Genomic DNA, 22,800 nt, shown 5'->3' on the forward strand with positions numbered 1-22,800 from the left:
CGACTTACAGCAAACAGTCTATTTTACAGCAAACAGTCTATTTAAACAGCGCCCTATGGCAGAGTCTCTACAAACTACAGTAAACAGAACTCATGACCGAAACTACAGCAAAGTCTCCCGGTAAAAGCAGGATTATTTCTCCAGTAAAATGTAATGAATGGAGGATAGTTAAATATACAAATTATGTGCGTTAAATCAATCCCAGTCGCTTGCAGCAGTGACTCCAGGTGTGTTTGACGGGGGAATTACCCAATCATCTCCATTCTGGCCGGGAATAGTGGTGTCACTATACACAGTCTTTAAAATAACACTGGCTCGGTCAAATGTAGACTCTTCACTCATGCGAAAACAGCTTGAACTCTCAGGAGCATCCAGCACTTCTGAGTTACAGACCATTCACTGCTCCTGTGCTGCAATAGCCTGTTCAATACAAGTGAAAGCTGATTATTTTCAAGGCACAAAAAGATTGTCATAGAACGATTTCTGTAAGTAAGGTACTTAATTGCATAATGGCGATATTTACTGGTGACCAGAGCTTGATTTCTTTTCTACAACTATATCTGGCGCAGAGGAGAGGACATTGTGTGCTAAAAATGTCGAGTGTCTATCCTTTTGTCTGCAGAATGTCTGACCTTTCCATATGCAGTCATTAGCAAACTTCACATTCTTCAGAGGCAAATGTAGCTTCCTAGCCATCTAGTTGTGCCTTGTACCTTTTTCTAGGAATCTAGTTGTGCCTTGTACCTTTTCCTAGCGATCTAATTGTGCCTTGTACCTTTTCCTAGGGATCTTGCCGCTAGGAACTGCCTTGTAGGGGAGAACCACTTGGTTAAAGTGGCTGATTTTGGGCTAAGCAGGTTGATGACAGGGGACACGTACACAGCACATGCTGGAGCTAAATTTCCCATTAAATGGACTGCTCCAGAGAGCCTGGCCTACAACAAATTTTCAATCAAATCAGATGTGTGGGGTAAGTACATAGTTGCTCCAGCTGAATATTTAATAGGATGCATTATTAAAATTCGTGCATGGCAGGCAAGTGCTTTGAGTGACCATCTGGAATAATGAACTCCAGTTAAGGAAAGATCCCTCGGTTTTAAAAAGCAAACTCCTGCAGTTAGTTTGGGCCACCTGCTTAGTTTTTTTTCTTCTCCTATTTATGTTGTGTTTTGTTGTTCAAGTTCTGATGATTTAATTAAGGTTGCTGCCTGGGGAGTGTTTGTTGATTCCAACAATGTAAGGAAGCTGAATTAACAGCAGTTGATACCACCGTTAACCCTGAGTTGTTTAGCTTTGTGTGTTTATTCAGTTAATCCTTCGAGCCATTCTCTCCCCCAACGCCCCCTTCCCCCCCCCCCACCCCACCAGCCACCGACTGTGGTCCGTGCTCGTTGATGAGTGGATAGAACTAATGGGGAAGACATTAAAGAATATCTATGTTGATTTACCACTCTTCAACCCATTTATTAACTGTAAGGAGTCTTACAACACCAGGTTATAGTCCAGCAGATTTATTTAAAATCACAAGCTTTCGGAGGCTTCCTCCTTCGTCACTCACCTGACGATGGAGGAAGCCTCCGAAAGCTTGTGATTTTAAATAAATCTGTTGGACTATAACCTGGTGTTGTAAAACTCCTTACATTTGTCCACCCCAGTCCATCACCGGCATCTCCACATCACATTTATTAACTGTAAGGGCACCTGAAGGCAACAGTCCCTCTACAAATGTGAAATTATGTCAGCCTGCCATTGTATATCCTTAACATCTTCAGTAATTTGAGCATTTCTTACTCTCTCACTGTTTGAAGGGGACCAGTGTGTCTAATGTTGGAGTTAATGGTCAATCATTTTACCACAATTGCTTACCTTAAAAAACTGCTGCAAAGAAAATGGTCCCCATCCATACTGTGTATCTGAACTAATATAACATGACGTTTACTTTCCCCCATAGCATTTGGCGTTCTCCTGTGGGAGATTGCAACGTACGGCATGTCTCCATACCCTGGAATTGACCTTTCGCAAGTTTATGACCTGTTGGAAAAAGATTACAGGATGGAGCGGCCTGAGGGTTGTCCGGAGAAAGTCTATGAGTTGATGCGAGCGTGTGAGTACCCAAGGAGTTCATTCATTGACAAGTTTAGAGCGTGTATAATATATTAATTATCTTACGGCTGCTTGCATTTCCTGTCAACTTTTTCCATTATAAATTCCTATTTTCATACATAATGGAAACTGCCTATGTAAACGTCACACTGCAATTACATCCTCAAGCCAGTGGAGGCACCATAGTGATGACGGCCTCTCCGCAACCAACAGACCAAGCAAAAATACTCAATCCATACAAGACTTTCAACTTCAGAATGCAGAGTAATTATGTTGAACCGTTCTTACCTTAGCTTTCCAAACAGTCAGTAGTCCCAAGATTTTCATTTTTAAAAAAAAGTGCTTACAATTCGTAAGAGAAATATAAATATCTGGAAAGCTGCACGTTTACATTTCCAGTGTGGCTTGCAAGCATTTAAATTTTTTAAAACATTTCTTTAATATTGACCAAACGTGAAAGTGAATCACAAGTTTTGGCAACACCATGTGCTCAGTTCCACACTGACTGCCTTCTGTTTAGATGATGATCACATCACTTTCTCTGTTTTTCTGTTACCCATATTTAAATATAGTTTACCAATTAAAGACTAAATACAACTTAAAAATTAAACTTTCATAATTACCTCTATTCCAGAACACCTTCCCCTCTCACCCACGACAACAGCTTGCATTTATATTGCTCCTTTTAACACCGTAAAACATCCCAAGGCACTTCACCGGAGCGTAATCGGACAAAATTTGAAATAAAATGAGCCACATAAAGAGATATTCGGACAGATGACCAAAAGCTTGGTCGAGGAGGAAGGTTTTAAGGAGTGTCTTAAAGGAGAAGAGAGAGGGGGAGAGGTTTAGGGAGGGAATTTGAGGCCTCGGTAGCACAGGCACCATGTAATATGGGTTACGTGAACCGTTCTAAAAGATTCTAATAATATGTAGATAGATGAAAGTTTTGCACCATATGTGCAATTAGAGGTAGTTTTCTACTTTTGCCGATATTACTGTGTTTCCCATTGCAGTTTGAGGAGGGGTGTTCAGAAATGTATTGTTGTCGACTTAACCCTCCTAATTCCTAAAAAATAAATCTGTATTTCCAAAGAAAAGCTTGAACTGCAAAATATTAACCGAATAAGGTCACAATATCGAAGTGTGAAGAACTGCATTGTGCTTTAAGTAGACCACTTTACACAGAAATTACAGCACAGAATCAGGCCATTCAGCCCAACTGGTCTATCCCAGTGTTTATGCTCCACACGAGCCTCCACCCACCCTACTTCATCTAACCCTGTCAGCGTATCCTTCTGTTCCTTCCTCCCTCATGCGTTTATCTAGATTCCCCTTAAGTGCATCCATGCTCTACGCCTCAGCTACTCCTTGTGGTAATGAGTTCCACGTTCTGACCACTCTCTGGATAAAGAAGTTGAATTAAACAACTGTCACTGTCGATCATTAAGTCAACAAAGGGTTAATGGTGAGAGCTAGTTTGAGCTACAATATATCAGTGCAGCTGCGGGTGGAGTTTTGACATCTGGCTGCTCGTTGGACAGATGGCACTGAAAACTGCGCTTTGAGCCAGTCCTTAACTTTGGCGGAATCACCTGCGGTAGAACGGAGGGAGCCTGATTGCTCTCCTCACGAAATCAGTCGATGGGTTAACGATAAGAAGTCGCCGCATCATTCCTGTTGGATGGGAACGCTTTACTTTACTGCTAACCACGATACTTGTGTCTAGGTTGGAAGTGGAACCCAGGGGACCGGCCATCATTTGCAGACATCCATCGAGCATTCGATACAATGTTTCAGGAATCCAGCATATCAGAAGGTGAGTGTTGGTGTAGAGCAAACCGGGGTACACGAGGGCATCCTAAGGGGTTCACAGGGTCAGCTGAATTCAGTCCCTCTGAGGCTACACATACCATGCGCCACAAACAAAAATTCTGAATCCTATATTTATAGACTTGTTTGCACTTTATTTCCGTTGCTGTGTACTAATAAATCACGCCTGTTCCACAACGATAGCATCGTCTTACTTTAGTACAGCAGACTTTCAGAAATTAGGAGCGTGCCGATATTTATGATGGTTCATGGGAGCGTGCCAATATTTGTAGGAAGTGCATGGGAGTGTGTCGGTGTTTGCGGGGAGTGCGCGGGATTGCGTCGGTATTTGCTGGGAGTGCGTTGGTATTGTGTCGGTATTTGTGGGGGGTGCGCGGGATTGTGTCGGTATTTGCGGGATTGTGTCGGTATTTGCGGGATTGTGTCGGTATTTGCGGGGAGTGCGTCGGTATTTGCGGGGGGTGCGCGGGATTGTGTCGGTATTTGCGGGGAGTGCGTCGGTATTTGCGGGGAGTGCGTCGGTATTTGCGGGGAGTGCGTCGGTATTTGCGGGGAGTGCGTCGGTATTTGCGGGGAGTGCGTCGGTATTTGCGGGGAGTGCGTCGGTATTTGCGGGGAGTGCGTCGGTATTTGCGGGGAGTGCGTCGGTATTTGCGGGGAGTGCGTCGGTATTTGCGGGGAGTGCGTCGGTATTTGCGGGGAGTGCGTCGGTATTTGCGGGGAGTGCGTCGGTATTTGCGGGGAGTGCGTCGGTATTTGCGGGGAGTGCGTCGGTATTTGCGGGGAGTGCGTCGGTATTGCGTCGGTATTTGCGGGGAGTGCGCGGGATTGCGTCGGTATTTGCTGGGAGTGCGTTGGTATTGCGTCGGTATTTGCGGGGAGTGCGCGGGATTGCGTCGGTATTTGCTGGGAGTGCGTTGGTATTGCGTCGGTATTTGCGGGGAGTGCGCGGGATTGCGTCGGTATTTGCTGGGAGTGCGTTGGTATTGCGTCGGTATTTGCGGGGAGTGTGTCGGTATTTGCGGGATTGCGTCGGTATTTGCGGGGAGTGCGTCGGTATTTGCGGGGAGTGCGTCGGTATTTGCGGGGGGTGCGTCGGTATTTGCGGGGGGTGCGTCGGTATTTGCGGGGGGTGCGTCGGTATTTGCGGGGGGTGCGTCGGTATTTGCGGGGGGTGCGTCGGTATTTGCGGGGAGTGCGTCGGTATTTGCGGGGAGTGCGTCGGTATTTGCGGGGAGTGCGTCGGTATTTGCGGGGAGTGCGCCGGTATTTGCGGGGAGTGCGCCGGTATTTGCGGGGAGTGCGCCGGTATTTGCGGGGAGTGCGCCGGTATTTGCGGGGAGTGCGCCGGTATTTGCGGGGAGTGCGCCGGTATTTGCGGGGAGTGCGCCGGTATTTGCGGGGAGTGCGCCGGTATTTGCGGGGAGTGCGCCGGTATTTGCGGGGAGTGCGCCGGTATTTGCGGGGAGTGCGCCGGTATTTGCGGGGAGTGCGCCGGTATTTGCGGGGAGTGCGCCGGTATTTGCGGGGAGTGCGCCGGTATTTGCGGGGAGTGCGCCGGTATTTGCGGGGAGTGCGCCGGTATTTGCGGGGAGTGCGCCGGTATTTGCGGGGAGTGCGCCGGTATTTGCGGGGAGTGCGCCGGTATTTGCGGGGAGTGCGCCGGTATTTGCGGGGAGTGCGCCGGTATTTGCGGGGAGTGCGCCGGTATTTGCGGGGAGTGCGCCGGTATTTGCGGGGAGTGCGCCGGTATTTGCGGGGAGTGCGCCGGTATTTGCGGGGAGTGCGCCGGTATTTGCGGGGAGTGCGCCGGTATTTGCGGGGAGTGCGCCGGTATTTGCGGGGAGTGCGCCGGTATTTGCGGGGAGTGCGCCGGTATTTGCGGGGAGTGCGCCGGTATTTGCGGGGAGTGCGCCGGTATTTGCGGGGAGTGCGCCGGTATTTGCGGGGAGTGCGCCGGTATTTGCGGGGAGTGCGCCGGTATTTGCGGGGAGTGCGCCGGTATTTGCGGGGAGTGCGCCGGTATTTGCGGGGAGTGCGCCGGTATTTGCGGGGAGTGCGCCGGTATTTGCGGGGAGTGCGCCGGTATTTGCGGGGAGTGCGCCGGTATTTGCGGGGAGTGCGCCGGTATTTGCGGGGAGTGCGCCGGTATTTGCGGGGAGTGCGCCGGTATTTGCGGGGAGTGCGCCGGTATTTGCGGGGAGTGCGCCGGTATTTGCGGGGAGTGCGCCGGTATTTGCGGGGAGTGCGCCGGTATTTGCGGGGAGTGCGCCGGTATTTGCGGGGAGTGCGCCGGTATTTGCGGGGAGTGCGCCGGTATTTGCGGGGAGTGCGCCGGTATTTGCGGGGAGTGCGCCGGTATTTGCGGGGAGTGCGCCGGTATTTGCGGGGAGTGCGTGGGATTGCGTCGGTATTTGCGGGGAGTGCGCGGGATTGCGTCGGTATTTGCGGGGAGTGCGCGGGATTGCGTCGGTATTTGTGAGCGTTTCCTGGGAGAGTGTTGATATCGGAGAGTGAGTATTTTCAGTCGAGTCCCTGCTTAAAAAAAATTTTGAAAACCAATGGCGTGGAGCCTTTAAAGAAAGGGCATCGATCTCCAGAAGGCGGCCAGAAATTTCAATAACAAGTCACTGACCAATGAATATATTACACTGCAACACTTCACTCAGTTTGTACAACTGGGACATGCCAGCAGATGCACCCAGCTCATGTATCAAATAAAGATCAGTCTTTTCACTTCACTGTCCTGACCTGCCAAGATCAGCAGGCCAACACAGGAAACGCCCAAAGCCATAGAGCAAAACATATTTTCACCGATTAATTTGTGCTGAAAATTTACAGAGCTAACAAAGTGGTCAATCTACTGCTACGTATTTTTGTGGCCCAAGAGTCTGGTTCATCACAGTAAGTCCAGCTAGTTTTGTGTGCAAAATGTGACATTATTCTGTAGGTCATAGAAGCTGTTGCATGGTGTGGTGTTTCACATTTTATGGATCAGTAGACTGTTAAACATTAAGCACTTTCCATTGTTTTATTGGTCTGTGGTAAGTTTCCAGACTACAGCTGGCTGAAAAAGTGCTCAAGTTGTCTGATCGTCTCCTCCTGTATTTATTTTTGGAAACCCTACCACAATTTAAATAGAAATTCGACAACGTCGTATTTAACTGTCCAGGAAAGTAGCGCTGATCTTTGTCGTGTACTTTTTTTTAAGAGGTCGAAAAAGAACTGGGAAAGAAAGGAGGGAAGAGCTGTGGCAGTAACAAGCCACAAGCCCCGGAGCTGCCGACCAAAACACGAACTCTTCGGAGAGCGACAGAGAGCAAAGAGCCAAATGAGGTCCAAGAGGCACCCCATTCAACGTTTAAAGTCCCAAGCGAGCATGGTACGTCTCACTCCAGATGTGAAGGTGTAAGTAACACAAACGGGGGGCAGCGAGATTATTGGGAGGTTATGGACTGAACCCCAATGTTGTGCTGACGTTAAGTTTGCTTATAATGAATTTCCATCTGCGCTGTGCCTCTGTGCTATAACAGACAGGATTTCTCCCAACACATCGGGTACACTGGGAGCTGTGCAGGTACCATGTTTGTGTGTCTGTGAATGTGGACGTGCCCCGTTGGTAATTATAAAACAGCTAGATTTTCACCAATCGTGATTGGTCCACAGGCATGCCGTTAACTGTTGTTACAGAGTAATCAATTTGATCACAGTCAGATCTTGCCCGTCATTGCTTTTTTACGTCCTCTGGGACTTTTTATGCAAAGTTGCGATACTCGGGCGGCAAATCATTCCCCGCGTCAAGTGTGAAAATACACGAGATTTAATGCAGGATGTCCCACTGCACCAAATGACTTGCCCTAAGTACAGTTCGACCTCACTCCCTGTTCACTAATTGAATCAGCTCCTGTGGCTCTGAAATAATCCTGGATTGTTGCCAACTTCAAAAAAATTATTTTTCACCAGTATTTATTCTGAATGTGCTTTTTAACCCGTGAGCTGCCACCTCGATTAAAATTTAATCTTTTATTATAGTTACACAAAAGTAACTGCCTTCCTTTCATCAGATACAGGACTTCTGGTATCTGTTCGTCTGTGCAGGGACCCAGGGCCCAAAATGTTGCACTGAAAGCAAAGTAGGCTTTATTTGCATGTTAGTAAAACTACACTGAGCTCTTGAAAGCGGCATAAAAATGCTGCAACTTTGTTTAATTTTTATTACCGCTGCCTCAAACAGTGAGTTGCATTGTATGGTGTCATTACCCAGACCTGCGGGGATGAATACAGAGTGGTCCTCTGTCATTGTTTTGAATAACTTGTATAGTTCTTTTCCCCCCACTTTTGTGCTCATCAAAGTGCGGGGAATGTTAGTCCTGAGGAATGGGACTCGGGTCAGATTACAGCACAGTAAAGCTCCCTCGACTGTGCCACGAACAACTTGCTTCAGCCCCAAATCCCAGAAAGGCTCCCCCTACTTCGCCAACGTGACGTTGCCCCCCTCCCCCATTTCCTATACCAGCCAACCTGTGGCCTCTGAGTGAAAGTGCTAAAATTAGCACTGAATAAGATGCTGTCGGCCCATGTCCACGAGGAGCTGAATTGCGGGCATCCAAGCTCATTTCAGAGGAGACCCTTCATCCCATTATAGTACCATAGTACTTACAGCACAGGAGGAGGCCATTCGGCCCATCAGTCTGGTCTGGATTTGAACCCAAGTCCAGTTCTTCTCCCCCCCAACCCCAGCGCAGACCTGCCTCTCCCCACGACCAGAAGTGGGGGCTGCACCGCAGCGCAGAAGTTGCTAGTCAGTATGATCAGTTGTTTGGACAGTAAGAATAATGTTTGCCCAGAGTGCGTGGGTAAGTATAATCCTCTGCAGAGCAAGAAGTGCCGGTGTTTATCTTTGCCTCTCTCTCTGTGTGTGTGCAGATTCCGGGGACCACGAGATGGCCATTTCTCCAATGATGCCACGTAAGAACAGAGACCCGGGCAGCAACTTCGACGAGGATCCTTTACAGCCTTTTACGAAAGAGAAAGGCAAATCCAGTTCGATCTTCAGTTCCTTCATCAAAAAGAAGAAAAAGACTGCACCAACCCCTCCCAAACGCAGCAGCTCTTTCCGCGATATGGACGGGCAGTCGGAGAAAAAGGGCGACGCGGTGGAGGACGCCAATGCAGCCAGTAAAGACGCAAACAACGGAGCCTTCGTGAACAGCGTGGCGCCCCTCGACACGATAGACCCGACGAAATTCCAGCACTCGTTTAGCTCTGGGGCGCAAAGTCCGAATGGAGGAGGAGGAGGCGTCACCAACGGCAGCTTCTTGGGACCAACCGGCTTCTTCTCCCCGCATTTGAAGAAGTCCAGTACGTTAGCCGTGGGAAAACCTGTGGGGAATGAAGAGGAATCAATCTCGAACTCGAAGCGCTTTATGAGATCTTGCTCTGCGTCATCCATGCCCCCGGGAAGCAAAGACGTAGAGAGGAAAGCACTGACACTCCCTCGTGACCTGCAGTCCACAGGGAAACAGTCTGAATCAGCCATTGCAGTTGCCTTAGGTTGTGACAGGAATGAGAAGCCAGCCTTGCCTCGAAAGAGAACGAATGAAACTAAAGTGGACGTCGTTCCTCGGGGAAGCCTAACGGCTCCCCCTCGGCTACCAAAAAAGACTGACGAGTTAAACGACGACGTTTTTAATAACCTGGAGTCCAGCCCCAGCTCAAGCCCACCTGCATCGACTCCGAAGCTTGTTCGTAGGCAGCCAGCAGTGATCACCTCCAGCAGTCTCGCCCTCAAGGACAAAGATGAGGGCGGGAAGATTTGTGCCTTAAGTTCTGTTTCCCAACAGGACCACGTCTCCTCCAGCGTTGCTTCTCCGACACTGAAACAGAGCAGCACATCGTTCCTAGGCGGGGTTAAGCTGCTGAACGATGACTCGAGGATACGGAGGTTCAGGCAGGTCCCCGAGCAGCTGCTGTCGGCCCCCGTGAAGGACAGGGGGAAGTTGCAGAAATCGAAACCAGCTCCCCCTCCTCCGCCGGGCATGAAATCTGTCAGGCCACCACGGAGCCCCACCCACGAGACCGCAGGGGAGACCGTGGCAGGCGGCAAGCCCAAGCAGTCAGCTCAGGTGGCCGACGCTGTGAGCGGTGAGGCCCCCAAGCCGAGCCAGTCGGGGGACGTGGTCAAAAGAACTGCCCTCCATTCTGCACCAAAGCCTCAGTCCTCTGTGAAGCCATCAGCCGCCGTGGGGACAAATGTCCCCTCAGCTGCTCCTTCGTCCCCCGCGCAGCCTGCCTTACCAAACCCCAGTGGGGACCAGCAGTCTTCGGCCACCACGGCCTTCATCCCACTTATCTCGACCAGAGTCTCCCTGCGCAAAACGCGGCAGCAGCCGGAGAAGATCGCCAGCGCGAACATCACCAAGGACACCGTCTTGGAAAGCACGGAGGCGTTGCGCGTCGCCATCGGAAAGAATTCCGAGCAGATGGCCAGCCACAGCGCGGTGCTGGAGGCCGGCAAGAACCTGTACACCTTCTGCGTCAGCTACGTGGACTCCATTCAGCAGATGCGCAACAAGTTTGCCTTCAGAGAGGCCATCAACAAGCTGGAGAACAACCTGCGGCAGCTGCAGATCTGCTCAGCCAGCCAGGACTTCACCAAACTGCTCTCGTCTGTGAAAGAAATCAGTGACATCGTCCAGAGGTAGCAACGGCTCGGGGGGAGGGAGGGGGGGTTGGGAGGGATTGGGGTGGGGGAGGGTATAAAAGAAAATATATACACAAAGCTGCTCCCAGACTCCGTAACAGTGTGACAGAATCAGGAGAAGGACTTGAATTCGGCTGATTGCCAGGGGTGTGCATGGAAACACAGCATTTGTTGCTCGGTAGCCCTGTAAATTCCCCATGTCTGCATCAGTTACCTCTCGTCAGGGCTTCGAGGCGACAGCGGTTAATCCCACTCCAAAAAAAAAAATTCAAACAGCCTGCCGCTTCCTTGATGATGAGCACCCGTGACATTTAGTGCAAATTTTTGAAATGTGCCTGACGTTTGTGGCTTGCAAGCTGATAATTAAAGCTTGCTTTCTCTGGTGGTGTGATGCAGCTTCCCTGCCCAGTGAACTGCACTAATTTCACTTGGGAGCAGCCGTCAAAAGGTTGAAGCGGTGACTTGTGTCAGCGCAGCTTTTGAAAGTGCTTCCTCCCTCCTCAGAAAATAACCAACTTTTGTTACTTAAAATCAAGAAATGAGTTGAAATCCTTTTAAAGGGGGAGGAGGGAGAAGGAAATAAACTTTAATCCACAGTAACGGATTAATCACCAGATACTTTGGCATGTTGGTTTCACTTCGTATCCTTCACTGCAGTTAACCCTTCACCACTTGCATCGAATTGTGTTTTTTTAGGGGGGGCTGTACAGTTTAGCCCTCGCAGTGTTGAACAATAGACGGGAACTCCATACAATTGGCACTATAAGTGATGTTAGCACTTTAACAGACAATGCTCTCCTTTGGGTACAAGACCATCGGATGTTAATACCGTGTCTAAGCGGTTAGAATTAGAGGCCACGCCATGCCCTGAGCACTACTAAGAGGTTGCTTTGACTAATGTGCAAGAGTCGAGCACTCCTGTGAGTGCAGTAGTCCCTCAGCTGACAGCATCAAAAGACACCTGACCACCGCTACAATTCCCTACCTCATTACCACTGATGTCTCTTTCAAAAGCTCAGAAAAACGGAGGAGCATGTCAAATCAGCCATTGCCCCCTTCAAGGGGCTAATCTCATCCTGGGCCGGGGCTGAGGCTGGTTTTTTATTTTCAGGGTGAGTGGTTCAGTTTTAATTACCGACCCAGAAATGCTCTATTGCGCTGGTGCTTGTTGAAGTCTGGAGTCCATGCATTGCCCCCCCCCACCATTAACACGGCTGTACCCCACTACCAGAATCGTAGACCTGCTTCTTCACTGGCCTGTGCATTTTGCCGCTAGGAGCAGAGATAGGGTTGCCAACTCTGGTTGGACATATTCCTGGAGGTTTCATCACGTGACCTCCAACCGTCCCACAAAACAGCCTCTGTTCCCCCCATCTCCAATATTTTTATAACTTATAACTTCAAAGAAAATGAAGAATAAAACACTTTTTTTTTGTGATTTTTTTTTTCTCCTGGCTTGCTCGCAGCAGTGTCCAGCAGATTAATCTTTCAATTCTCAGAGGGTTGGCAACCCTAAGCAGAGAGCAGGTTTGACGATATAAATGCAGGGAGCTGGCACTTGGTGACTGCTCCCCCCACGATCCGAGCTAAACAGGCCGGGCCGTGTTGGTGCTCCATGTTCAAGCGCACAGGCGTTGCCTGGCAGAATCTCGCTCAACTTGACAGCACTTAACACACTCTGAAATACTCTGCTGCGAAGAAAGGTTTTAGCGATTTAACCAAAATTCGCTGTCCACAATATCCCTTTGTTTCCTCCCCTCCCCTCCCTCACAAACTGTTGGACTTATAACCTGGTGTTGTAAGATTCCTTACATTTGTCCACCCCGGTCCATCACCGGCATCTCCACATCATCCCTCACATCAAACACTTCCATCATCCTGAAGGGATTAATGATGGATCTGGCTTCTCAGTCTCGCTCGTTGTAACAGGAGGTATCATCAAGAGCAAGACTGCCCTGTACCAGGGGGTGTCCCAGCTTTCCGACTCAGTGGGTCACACAGGAGCCTCGGGGACCAGATTACAAAGTTTAAACCCATTAAGCTGCAGCTACCTTAACGTCGCTGATATTGTCCCATTAATCTGAAAGTTGCTGATTGTAACAAATCTGCGTGTTCTAATTTAGAATTTATCCACTTATCAGGCAACAGCTTTGAAAACATCCCTTCCCAAAACTCCAGGTCTACAAAATTCAAACATGGCTCAACCAGCAAATAAGCAATACAAAAGCAAATATAACCGTTTGAGGGCCAGATTGCCAGGGCTCGAGGGCTGTGATGGATACACTTGCTCTTTCTACTTCTCTTAACCCCCTGGTGAGATAAGTCTGATCCTGACGCAGCAACTTAAAATGAATTTAAAAAATAAATAAAGATTAAGATTATATATTCCTGGCCAGATGAATATTACTGATATTTAGCAATATTGTGACTTGGCGGTATTATTTTAATCATAGAGTCAAAATAATTGGTTCTGAGAACTATACGTAACATTAACTGTGGTAACTGAAGCAGACCTGGGGACTTGTCCCATCGTTCAATATTTATATTCTTGTGTCTCAGCCTCGCCCAAACTGAGAACCACTCGCAGGGCTTCAATGCAATATTTCTCATTAGTGGTAAGATTTTTTTTCTCTATTTCTCTCTCTCTCTCTCTCTCTCTCTCCAACTAAAATTGCCACCAGCGGTAAATGTTATTTGCCAATTGCAAAACTCACTCCAGCAAAGTAAGTCGGGTCATTCGAACCAAATGGACACTTTAACTTACCCTGTGAATTTCACCAGCCAGAATATTGCTCATGACTGCAGAAGTTGCCTGCAAAGACTGAAGAATTCACCAGCATTTTTAGTACTCATTAGGTTAAATCCGAGACCTTGCATCAAGGCTGCCCATTGACATCCTCATTCCTGATGTCAACGTGAACCAGCAGTTTAAGGAGTGTATTTTGGGTGGTGGCGGGGAGAGAAATCACTGTTTTGTTTCGATGGAATCACACAGAAGCAGCCCGTAACAAAGCTGTTATGATGTACACTGTGCACTGCTTCAGGGGGCAGTCGGCTTGCTGTGATGGCTGACACTTAAATACACCATTTACGTGTGTGATTAGCTTTGACACTTCCGCTCTGAATCATTAGGAGCTTAGAAAACAGACCAGTAGAAGCACAATGTGAAATATCAAGATGGTTCAGACGTGGAGTTTATCTGTACACTTTAGTTTTATTAAGCAATGCCTTAACTTCCTTCCCACAGCAGTCAAGAGATTGATTCAGCAAAAACAAATATTATTCAAGTTTATTTACCAATTGTGTCATTACTTCAACGTCCACCGAACTCATCGATTGTGAAGCAGGTTCTTTTGTCGGTTATTAGAATGAGATGTTTTTGTATTGTGATTGTAGAACTGCACTGTGTAGAAATCTGGAGAAGGGAGGCTGAATGTGGCCACATCAGAGTCGAACCATATGCAATCTGAGAGCTTGCTATTTTACTTTAATTCCACGTAATGATCTGAAAACACTTGAAAGAAATGTAATACGTCTATATTTTTTAAGCTGAGGTCTAGCTTCGTTGCTAAAGCTTAATTTTTTTTATATATAGTTAAGAACTGGTCTTAATGTTCTTTGGTGATCCCTCCTCACTGTGATGATCACTAAAGACGTTTGGGGCGATTTTAACCTTACCCACCCATCGTGCAGTGCTGGTTTTACAGCCCGCCTGAATTTACTCTTCATTGAAGTCGAGGGTGTAAAACCAGCCTTCCCTCCCCGATCCCCTGGGTTTCCCGCCCAGCAAGTTAGGTTAAAATTACCCCCGTAGTGTCTGTATTGATCAAGACAGGATCAGCTTTGATTCCACTGATGGCTTCATGGCTGCACTATTTTCATTCAATATATTGGAGCAGTATTTTTTTTTTAAAAAAGAGATTTCCAGTTTCCAAATACTGTACAAAAGTTATGTAGGCACAATATTGACAGGACCAGAAACTGCTATGTTTCTTTCCCCCCTGTAAAAAGTAGAGGCTCAGTATAATAAATGCTCTACAGCAGGTGTTTGACCAAGTTGACTGTGTTAGGATGCACTGAAGCTGAAACCCTGGCATCGATATTGGACACTTGATTTCATGCTGTTGCCGTAAATTGATTTTATGTTGATCGAAGTGCCACCAGCTCCTGGTGCGTGGGTCTCGCGTAGCTGCCGGTAACACCGCAGTGAACTTGCCGGATTCACTAAGACTGGTGCAAGACCACGCCAAATCAGTGTGAAAGCAGCTTGTACGTGGAAAAGCATCAAATTTACGACACGGAAACAGGCCATTTGGCCCAACCAGTCCATGTTGGCATTTAAACCCCCTCCCTCCCCCACGTGAGCTTAAATCTGGATTACACTGCAAGCTTAGCTCTTAGCCCTTGTTTTTAAAAACAACTCGGGGCCCCAGTAAGACTTAGCAACAAGTGGGCAGAATACATTGCTACTGTATGATACGACACATATAACCCTGAATTTCATTGTTTTGTTGATCCAGAGGATGGGGCGTTCTAAACAGCGCAAGTCTTTTCAATCATTATTTTTAATGCTGGGAGACCAAGGAAGTTTTGAAATGTTGAAAGTATTAATTTACCAAACTTCCTGCTTTCTTTCAGTCTGAAGTATTTCCTCCTTCTGCTCCTACCTCTTGCTTACTGCTTCCGAAACCTTAATCCGTACTTTTATCGCCTCGCGGCCATTTCACCCGTGCTGTTCTTGCCAGCCTCTGCACTTCCACCTTCCGTAATGAATGCTGCAGCCTGAGCCCAAAGCAGCTCACCCGCGTCACCATCCTTGCCCCTCACCCGCGCCCACACCTTCACCAAGCTCCACTGCCTCCCTATACCTTGTTGATTCAGTTTTAGGATCATCTTCCTCATTTTCAAATCCTTACATATTTTGCCCTCCGCTGCCTTGGCACAGTCCTGCAGCACTGGCTTATCACTTGTTCCTTCTGCCGCACACTGCGCCCAGCTCTCTGTTAATCCCCAACTAGTCTCCTCCCTCCCTGCTTTCCAAAGCCTCCTTAAGACCCTTCTCTCTCACCACGTTTTGCCCCTTCTCTCCCCGTGTTCTCTCTCGCTCTCGTTCATGCTCCTTCACCCAGCGAAGCACCCTGATACCGGTCTCTGTATGTGAGCAATGCTATAAAAACCTGAGTTGTGCAATAAGTATATTCTCTAACTATGCATAAAGTTACAACCTTTAAATGCACAAGCTGTGTAATTTTAGTAAAGAACTGTTTTAAAAAGAATCCGATGAAATGTAACCAGCTGACTTCGACCTGAGTAGAGTGTGGAGACCACCACTTAAACCGAAAGCAAGGATTTATCTGGTGTCTGAGAGTCAGTGTCTATATTATGAAGCCATATTTTAAGCTCAGTAAGTGAAGAAGGGTTTGTATTTCAGTTTAGTCCTGTTGAAATTTACAGTGTTTGTAGGTTTGACTTTTAACTCTGTCCTTAGTGGTGAACTTTCTCCATCGAAACATTTCACTAAATTGGATGCATGTTTTTTTCACCCCTGATCGGAACAAACTGCTAAAATCACAAGATGGGTTGGCATGAAGAAAGCCCTTTGGCCAAATCCATCTAATTCCCTGCACAATCCCAACCCTACGGTCTCCCCATTACAGCTTCCAGCTGTTTCTTAAATGAATCCAGTATCACGGCCTCAACCTGATTTCCTCTTCCCTCCCCCCCCCCCCCCCCCCCATTCCAGATGTTGATCACCCTCTGCGTAAAGGGAAAAAAAATAATGGGAATACACAGCATCAGTACGGAGAAGTAATCCTTTATAATGTTTCAGGCGTGTGTACCTGTCATCAGAACACTTCCTGAACACTGTCTTAAAGTCGCCGTCCCCCACCCTGACCCCGTGCCGCCTTGTCCAGCTGCCCTGCCATATCTGGAAGTATCGTTTCAGGTTTCGTATCTTTAACCCCCCACCCCCACCTCCCTCCTGTTGGTCCCATCTGAGACATCTTGTTTTTCGAATGAGGACCCACCTCCCCCAGCTTGTCCAGTCGTTCTCTGCTCATTCCTCTGACAGAACTGAGAACCAACATACCGTTTTATAGATGTAAGTGCCGAACTTTTTGAGTTTGTGCAGTCATAGCAGTCCGAATATATCCTGGGCATAGAATGTCCTAGTAATCAACTCCAGATTCTATATCTCCGACCTCGTAGTGATAACATCCCTTGTTAATCCAACAGTGCAATCATCATCATGGATCAATGATACTGATCATTCCGGCAGATGTTATCAGCACAAAGGTGAGCCCAGACAATAGAACCAGCTCATAAAATTAATGTGCATTATAAAGAAGATGCTTTTTGAGTGATTGCAAAACAATAATCCAATCTTATAGCCTCAACTCGCACATCATTTTAAAGCCTCCATTCAGTTACTACTTTGTAATCATTCCTGAATGCATGTGATTCTTAATTTTGCGTAAAACTTTTATTTCTCAAACAATTGAATAAATAGGAACTTCATACAGTTTTGGCACTCATTGTTTTGGGATTACGTAGAATTTACAGCACACGAACAGCCCATTCAGCCCTACTGATCCATGCCAGTGTTTATGCTACACACGAGCCTCCCCCACTTTGTCTGACCCTATCTGTATATCCTTCTATTCCTTCTCCCTTATCTACTTATCTAGCTTCCCCTTAAAGGCATTTGTGCTATTCGCCTTAACTGCTCCATGTGATAGCAACTTCCACATTCTAACCACTCTCTGGGTGAAGAAGTTTCTCCTCAATTCCCTATTGGATTTATTAGTGACTATCTTGTATTTATGGCGACCCTAGTTTTGGACTCCCCCCACAAGTGGAAACACCTTCTCTACGTCTACTCTATCAAACTCCTTCATAATCTTGAAGACCTCTATCAGGTCACCCCTCAGCCTTAACGTTTCTAGAGAATGGAGCCCTAGCCTTAGTCTTTCCTGATAGTTATAACCTCTCAGTTCTGTTATCATCCTTGTGAATCTTTTTTGCACCTTCTCCAGTGCCTCTATCATTCTTTTTGAAATATGGAGACCAGAACTGTACACAGTACTCTTAAGTGCCTTTACTTTTGTCCCCCTGTTTTTCTATCCCCTTCCTGCCCCCAAATTTATGTCATCTTTCTAGATGGAGAGTCAATGCCACTCCTTTGGTCAAACTCCCAAGAGAGAGGTATTTGAGCAGTCCCCCTTTATTAGCCTGCAATCGGTGGCATTGCCGCAGAGGTGGGGAAGGCGTTTTCCAAAAGTCCTCCATCTCGGGAGGTTGGGTAATCCCATTACTGTCTCTCCTCTCCAGTGTTGAAGACCTGAGCCCAAGCACAATACCTCCTTTTGACTGGATGGCTGAAATCTGGAACTCACCATGTTGGGGGGAACCAAGAGTGTAAATCCACAGCCTACCACCGCAGTGCATGCAGAACAGCAATGCGATGTTGCTGCAATTTCAATCAAAGTAAATTAGTCAGAGTGCAGGACCTTAGCAAGAACATTGATAAGATCTGGAGCTACTAATGCAGTTTGTCCTTACTATATGTGCAGCCCTGTCAACACAAATCAGAAATCGTAGCAAGTGTTTGGATATTGAGAGTTTGCACAAATGAGGTGCATTGTTTTTTTTTAGAAACTTATTTATGATGGTGAAGCAGATTAGAAAAGCATCAAAACCTCTGTCTAAAGGGTGTCTTTATTTAAAAGTATAATTAGCAGATCCCCATGGCGTTGCTCAAGAGTAAGTTCAGGCTACGTTATTTTGCAGGACAGGAATGTTAAATCATGTGCTTTTTGTTGTTGTTCTGCAGTTAAGGTGCAGCCATCTGTCCATTCATGGCCCATTGGTGTAAGTGTGCCAGTTGGAGGCTGTTGATCTTAGGGACAACCTGAGGTCAATTAGAAGGAATTTTCTGTCGAAGTTTTTCCGTAGATTGGAAAACTACTGACTTTGTTTTTTAAAAAAAAATGCTTTATTTTTTAAGTTTGATCAAGTGTGACGCTTGAAATGTGACAAACTTGCCTTGAAACTTTTTTCATATTTATTTATTAATTCCTTACGCTTAATTAGCTCAACCATGAAAATTGTAATGGTGAGGTTACCTAGTGTCTGATGGACTGCCTCCAAAGACTATTCAGGCACTCCAAGTCCAGTTCTTTCTGTTACTGATATTAAAGCCCCGTTTCAAAAAAAAAAAATCCTGCTTGTTCTCTCCGTATTAAGGTCACAGTACATACGTTCGCATTTAGTGACTCTGAATACAACCAGAGGAAATCGGCCCTGTAGAATGCCGTCCCCTTCAGAGCCAATGAATTATAATTCATGTCTGATTCTGGGGCGGGTTAAATGATCCTGCAGTAACATTAACTTTTCCAGCTTCGTGCAGATTATATGAATTAACGATAGAATGGAAGTTTATTCGGTACTTTAGAATTCGACGTTCAGTTTAGGTACGCATTTATCTGCAGTCAGTCGCATTAGAATCCGATTTCGAAACTGTGAATGTAAACTGACTGAGCCATGCAGAATATTCCTATCAGCTAAGAACTGAACAAGTCACCAGTTGTATAGAGTATGTTTTTCTTTAAGCTAACACATTGTGGATGGGGAGGGCACACCCGGTAGACTGAATTACAAAAGTGTGTTCAGTGTAACTGCACATAACAAAACCACTGTCGCTGGAATAAAAACAGTAAATGCTGGAAACACTCAGCAGGTCAGGCGGCATCTGTGGAGCGAGAAACAGAGTTAACGTTTCCGTTCGATGATCTCTTGTCAGAACTGTAGCTGGAGTTGCCCCTAGTTTGTGTGTGAGTTTATTAAATCGGGTTCAGCATATTTGAAAGCACTTTGCTGCTGGTCTTGATGCAGTGGAAGAAGTTATCAGTGGGGTACAGTCACCAGCTGATGTATGTTAAAGCCCTGCCCTGCCAGACAATATTTCACCCCAACCAATTCCACTCTGAGGGTTTCCACCCCAATTTTTTTTTTTAAAAAGCTTCTATGTGACAATAACTTAATTGTACAGGGTTTTCTGTCATAACTTGATTTCAGTATGCAGTTTGTACTGTAACAGCATTGTGTGAAAATGTGGAGCACCCTTCATACAGGAAATTACAAAATTAAAATTATAATTTAATAAAATACATTTAAAGCACTTGAGATGAATTTAAGATGTTCGTTTTGGAGTGTGACCTGGATTAATTTACTAAACCGTGTCCTAGAAAGATGGAACAAGAAGGCGCCTTTTACAGTGAGATATTTCATCCTGTAAGTGTTGAATATGACTAGAGTTTTGTTTACTTGTCAATATCCGTCTGGCTAAGAACGAGAGTCTGGCGCTTGCTATACATTTGGGGCACTCGTTTTCCTGTATTTGGTCACTCGCTGTGAGTTGATAAGTATCTATCAAGTGGTGGGTGTGTCACGTGAGCACGATAGGGTTGCCCTTTATTTATTTATTTATTTGACTCAGGTTTTTGCATTCATTTTTTTTCCCTCCATTCCCACTCTTCCCAATTGTCGCTCACTTGTACACATCCTCGAGCAGCCAAATGGGCTGCAGGCTACTCTCTCTGTCCCTTACTGCGATATACCTGGTGAACCTCAAGAGCTAGTTTATACAGAGTGTCAGATATCTCCTGAGGATAACATGTCCTATCTACAATTCTGGTTGAGAGTTAACATCCATTGACCCAGGTAGGCAGGTATGAGTGTCAGCCAACACAGCCTTGATCTCTTAAACCATGATAATATGAAACCAGTGCTTTAACTGCCACAGTCCCAGACTGCTGTATCAGAGAACCTTTTTCTTACTTTTATTCATGAGAAGTTTTGGATAGAGTCGTACGTAGGATATTGTTGTGTGAATGCACCCGACTGGTGCAGTCTGCCGCGTGGGCGGAGAGAGGCTTTGCAGTGTCACTCTCAGCACATCGTGTTCGATGAGTGTGTGGATACAGATCCCGCCTTGGTTTTTTTAATTAAACCTGGAATCGCTCAATCGTTCCTGACCCATCGGTGCTGTTTCAAGTGTAATTTTTTGATCTTTCACACTACAAACCTAGAGGCAGCAAAGTTACCATTCTGACTCCTGTAATACTTAAGTTATTGATTCTTTTTCTGCTAACAAAGTATGTTAAAACATAATTTTGTTTTTTTTAAAAAGAAATACAACAAGCATGTTCTACCTGTGGTCACAGAGATAAACTGTTCCTGATTTCCAGACAGCTTCTTTATGTGAAATTGAGTTTGGAAATGTTCACCCTTCATTGCCCGCCCAACTCTCATCAGCTGGGTTCAGTGCACATCTCTGGGTCCTTTTCAAAACTACACGCATCGAAACAAACCCAGTAACAACTTGATAGCCATGGACAATGTTTACACCTATCAGAAAGACAAACCCAAAAGGATACAGTAGCCATCGACAATGTTTACAGGGGGCCGAATAGGAGGAGGTTAGATACCCAGACACCAGGACCTGGGCTGGCGGACGCACTGGCCTTTTCCACGTAAAATAAATAGCACACCTATAGACAGCTTACCTGTTGAGAACAATATTGGCAGTGCAATTAACTCCAAAAAAAAAGAAACAAAGTTCCTTGGTGGATCACCTTCTACGATTTGATTGTATTATACAGTGTCATGTTAATCACCTTGGTTTTGTTTGTTCCATTTATAGTTTTCAAAAAAAAATTTATTTCAGTATTAGTGTTGTCAAGTTATGACCTTCCATCATTCTCGCCCTTACTGACTGCTGTGAGTCGGAATCGAAGAATCTCGCAGGCTGCCTTTTGTTAACAACAGAATCTATTCTTTTTGCGAAGGTACTGTTTTATTCTTGTTGGTTTTATTTGGACAGCATATTGTGCCACTATTATCTTTGATCTTTCTCTTGATATTACCAGCATTCTGTAGGGTGACTTATGTATTCCTTTTTACGTGTAAATGTCATTTTGTTTCTGTAACATCTATGGTGCAATTTTAATTTTTCTGGTCAAATACAGTTTGTGTTTATGTACTTGATGATGCCTTTGTTTTTTTTTTAAATTTTATTCAGAATTAAGTATTTGCAGCAAGCGATACGCATCTGAGGGCTGGAAAAATTCAGTTGATCCTTCACTCCAGCTTTTTGTCCATGTACCATGGACACTGGGGCCACATAGAGAGTTTAAATCCCTGTTACGGTGTCAGCCGTGGCTCGATTGGTAATACTCTCCCCTCGGAGTCCGAGGGTCGTGGGTTCGAGCCCCACTCCAAAGACTGGAGTCCCATAATCCAGGCTGACACTCCAGCACTGTACTGAGGGAGTGCTGCACGGTCGGAGGTGCCGTCTTTCGGATGAGACGTTAAACTGAGGCCCCGTCTGCCCTCTCGGGTGGACGTAAAAGATCCCATGGCACTATTTCAAAGAAGAGCAGGGGAGTTCTCCCCGGTGTCCTGGGGCCAATATTTATCCCTCAACCAACCTCACCAAAACAGGTTATCTGGTCATTTATCACATTGCTGTTTGTGGGATCTTGCTGTGCGCAAATTGGCTGCCGCGTTTCCCTACATTACAACGGTGACTACGCTTCAAAAAAAAAGTACTTGTTTGGTTGTAAAGTACTTTGGGACGTCCTGAGGTCGTGAAAGGCGTTATATAAATGCAAGTTTGTCTTTCTTTCTTTCTGTTCCCGTTTATTTGCAGATATCTCAAGTTGCTGATAACTGGTGTTCTGAGTTCAGATTTATCCATCAATAAGGCAACAATGGGAAGAACAGCCATTTCCAAAGCTCCAGGCCCACAACATTCCATCAATAAACCAGAGAAAAAGAAATAAAAGTGCAGTTAGGACGGAGTTGCTGGAGCTCCGAGGGCCACCTGGTGGGGAACGTAGGGCCGGATCGCAGAGAACTGGAGCTTAAAGGGTTAAATTATGCCGACAGGCTGCATAAACTTGGCTTGTATTCCCTTGAGTTTAGAAGTTTGAGGGGTGATCTGATTGATGTGTTTAAAATGTTAAAAGGGATTCGTTAGGGCAGATATGGAGAAACTATTTCCTCTGGTTGGGGGAATTAAGAACACGAGGACATAATAAAATTAGAGCTAGGCCGTTCAGGAGGGAAATCAGGAACCATGTTTTCGTAGAGGGTAG

General features: G+C 46.2%; 1 protein-coding gene across 7 annotated transcripts in view; it reads left to right on the forward strand.

Annotated features, from left to right (window-relative positions):
• abl1 (c-abl oncogene 1, non-receptor tyrosine kinase) overlaps nt 1-21,683 on the forward strand; it is a 149,112-nt gene extending 127,429 nt beyond the window's left edge. For 2 of the 7 annotated variants that reach the window (XM_067969932.1, XM_067969936.1), the window contains exons 7-12: nt 786-970; nt 1,952-2,104; nt 3,833-3,922; nt 7,148-7,318; nt 8,863-10,636; nt 13,321-21,683. In XM_067969932.1, coding sequence (XP_067826033.1) covers nt 786-970; nt 1,952-2,104; nt 3,833-3,922; nt 7,148-7,318; nt 8,863-10,636; nt 13,321-13,366 — 2,419 coding nt within the window. In that variant the 3' untranslated portion in view covers nt 13,367-21,683. Of the gene's footprint in view, nt 1-785; nt 971-1,951; nt 2,105-3,832; nt 3,923-7,147; nt 7,319-8,862; nt 10,641-13,320 lie in introns of those variants that run through there. The other 5 variants (XR_010958148.1, XM_067969935.1, XM_067969934.1 and 2 more) reach the window with 5 other exon arrangements.
• Nucleotides 21,684-22,800: the final 1,117 nt, after the last annotated feature.

This window comes from Heptranchias perlo, chromosome 31 (genome assembly GCF_035084215.1).
Source record: "Heptranchias perlo isolate sHepPer1 chromosome 31, sHepPer1.hap1, whole genome shotgun sequence".
In the NCBI taxonomy this organism is placed as follows: domain Eukaryota; kingdom Metazoa; phylum Chordata; class Chondrichthyes; order Hexanchiformes; family Hexanchidae; genus Heptranchias; species Heptranchias perlo.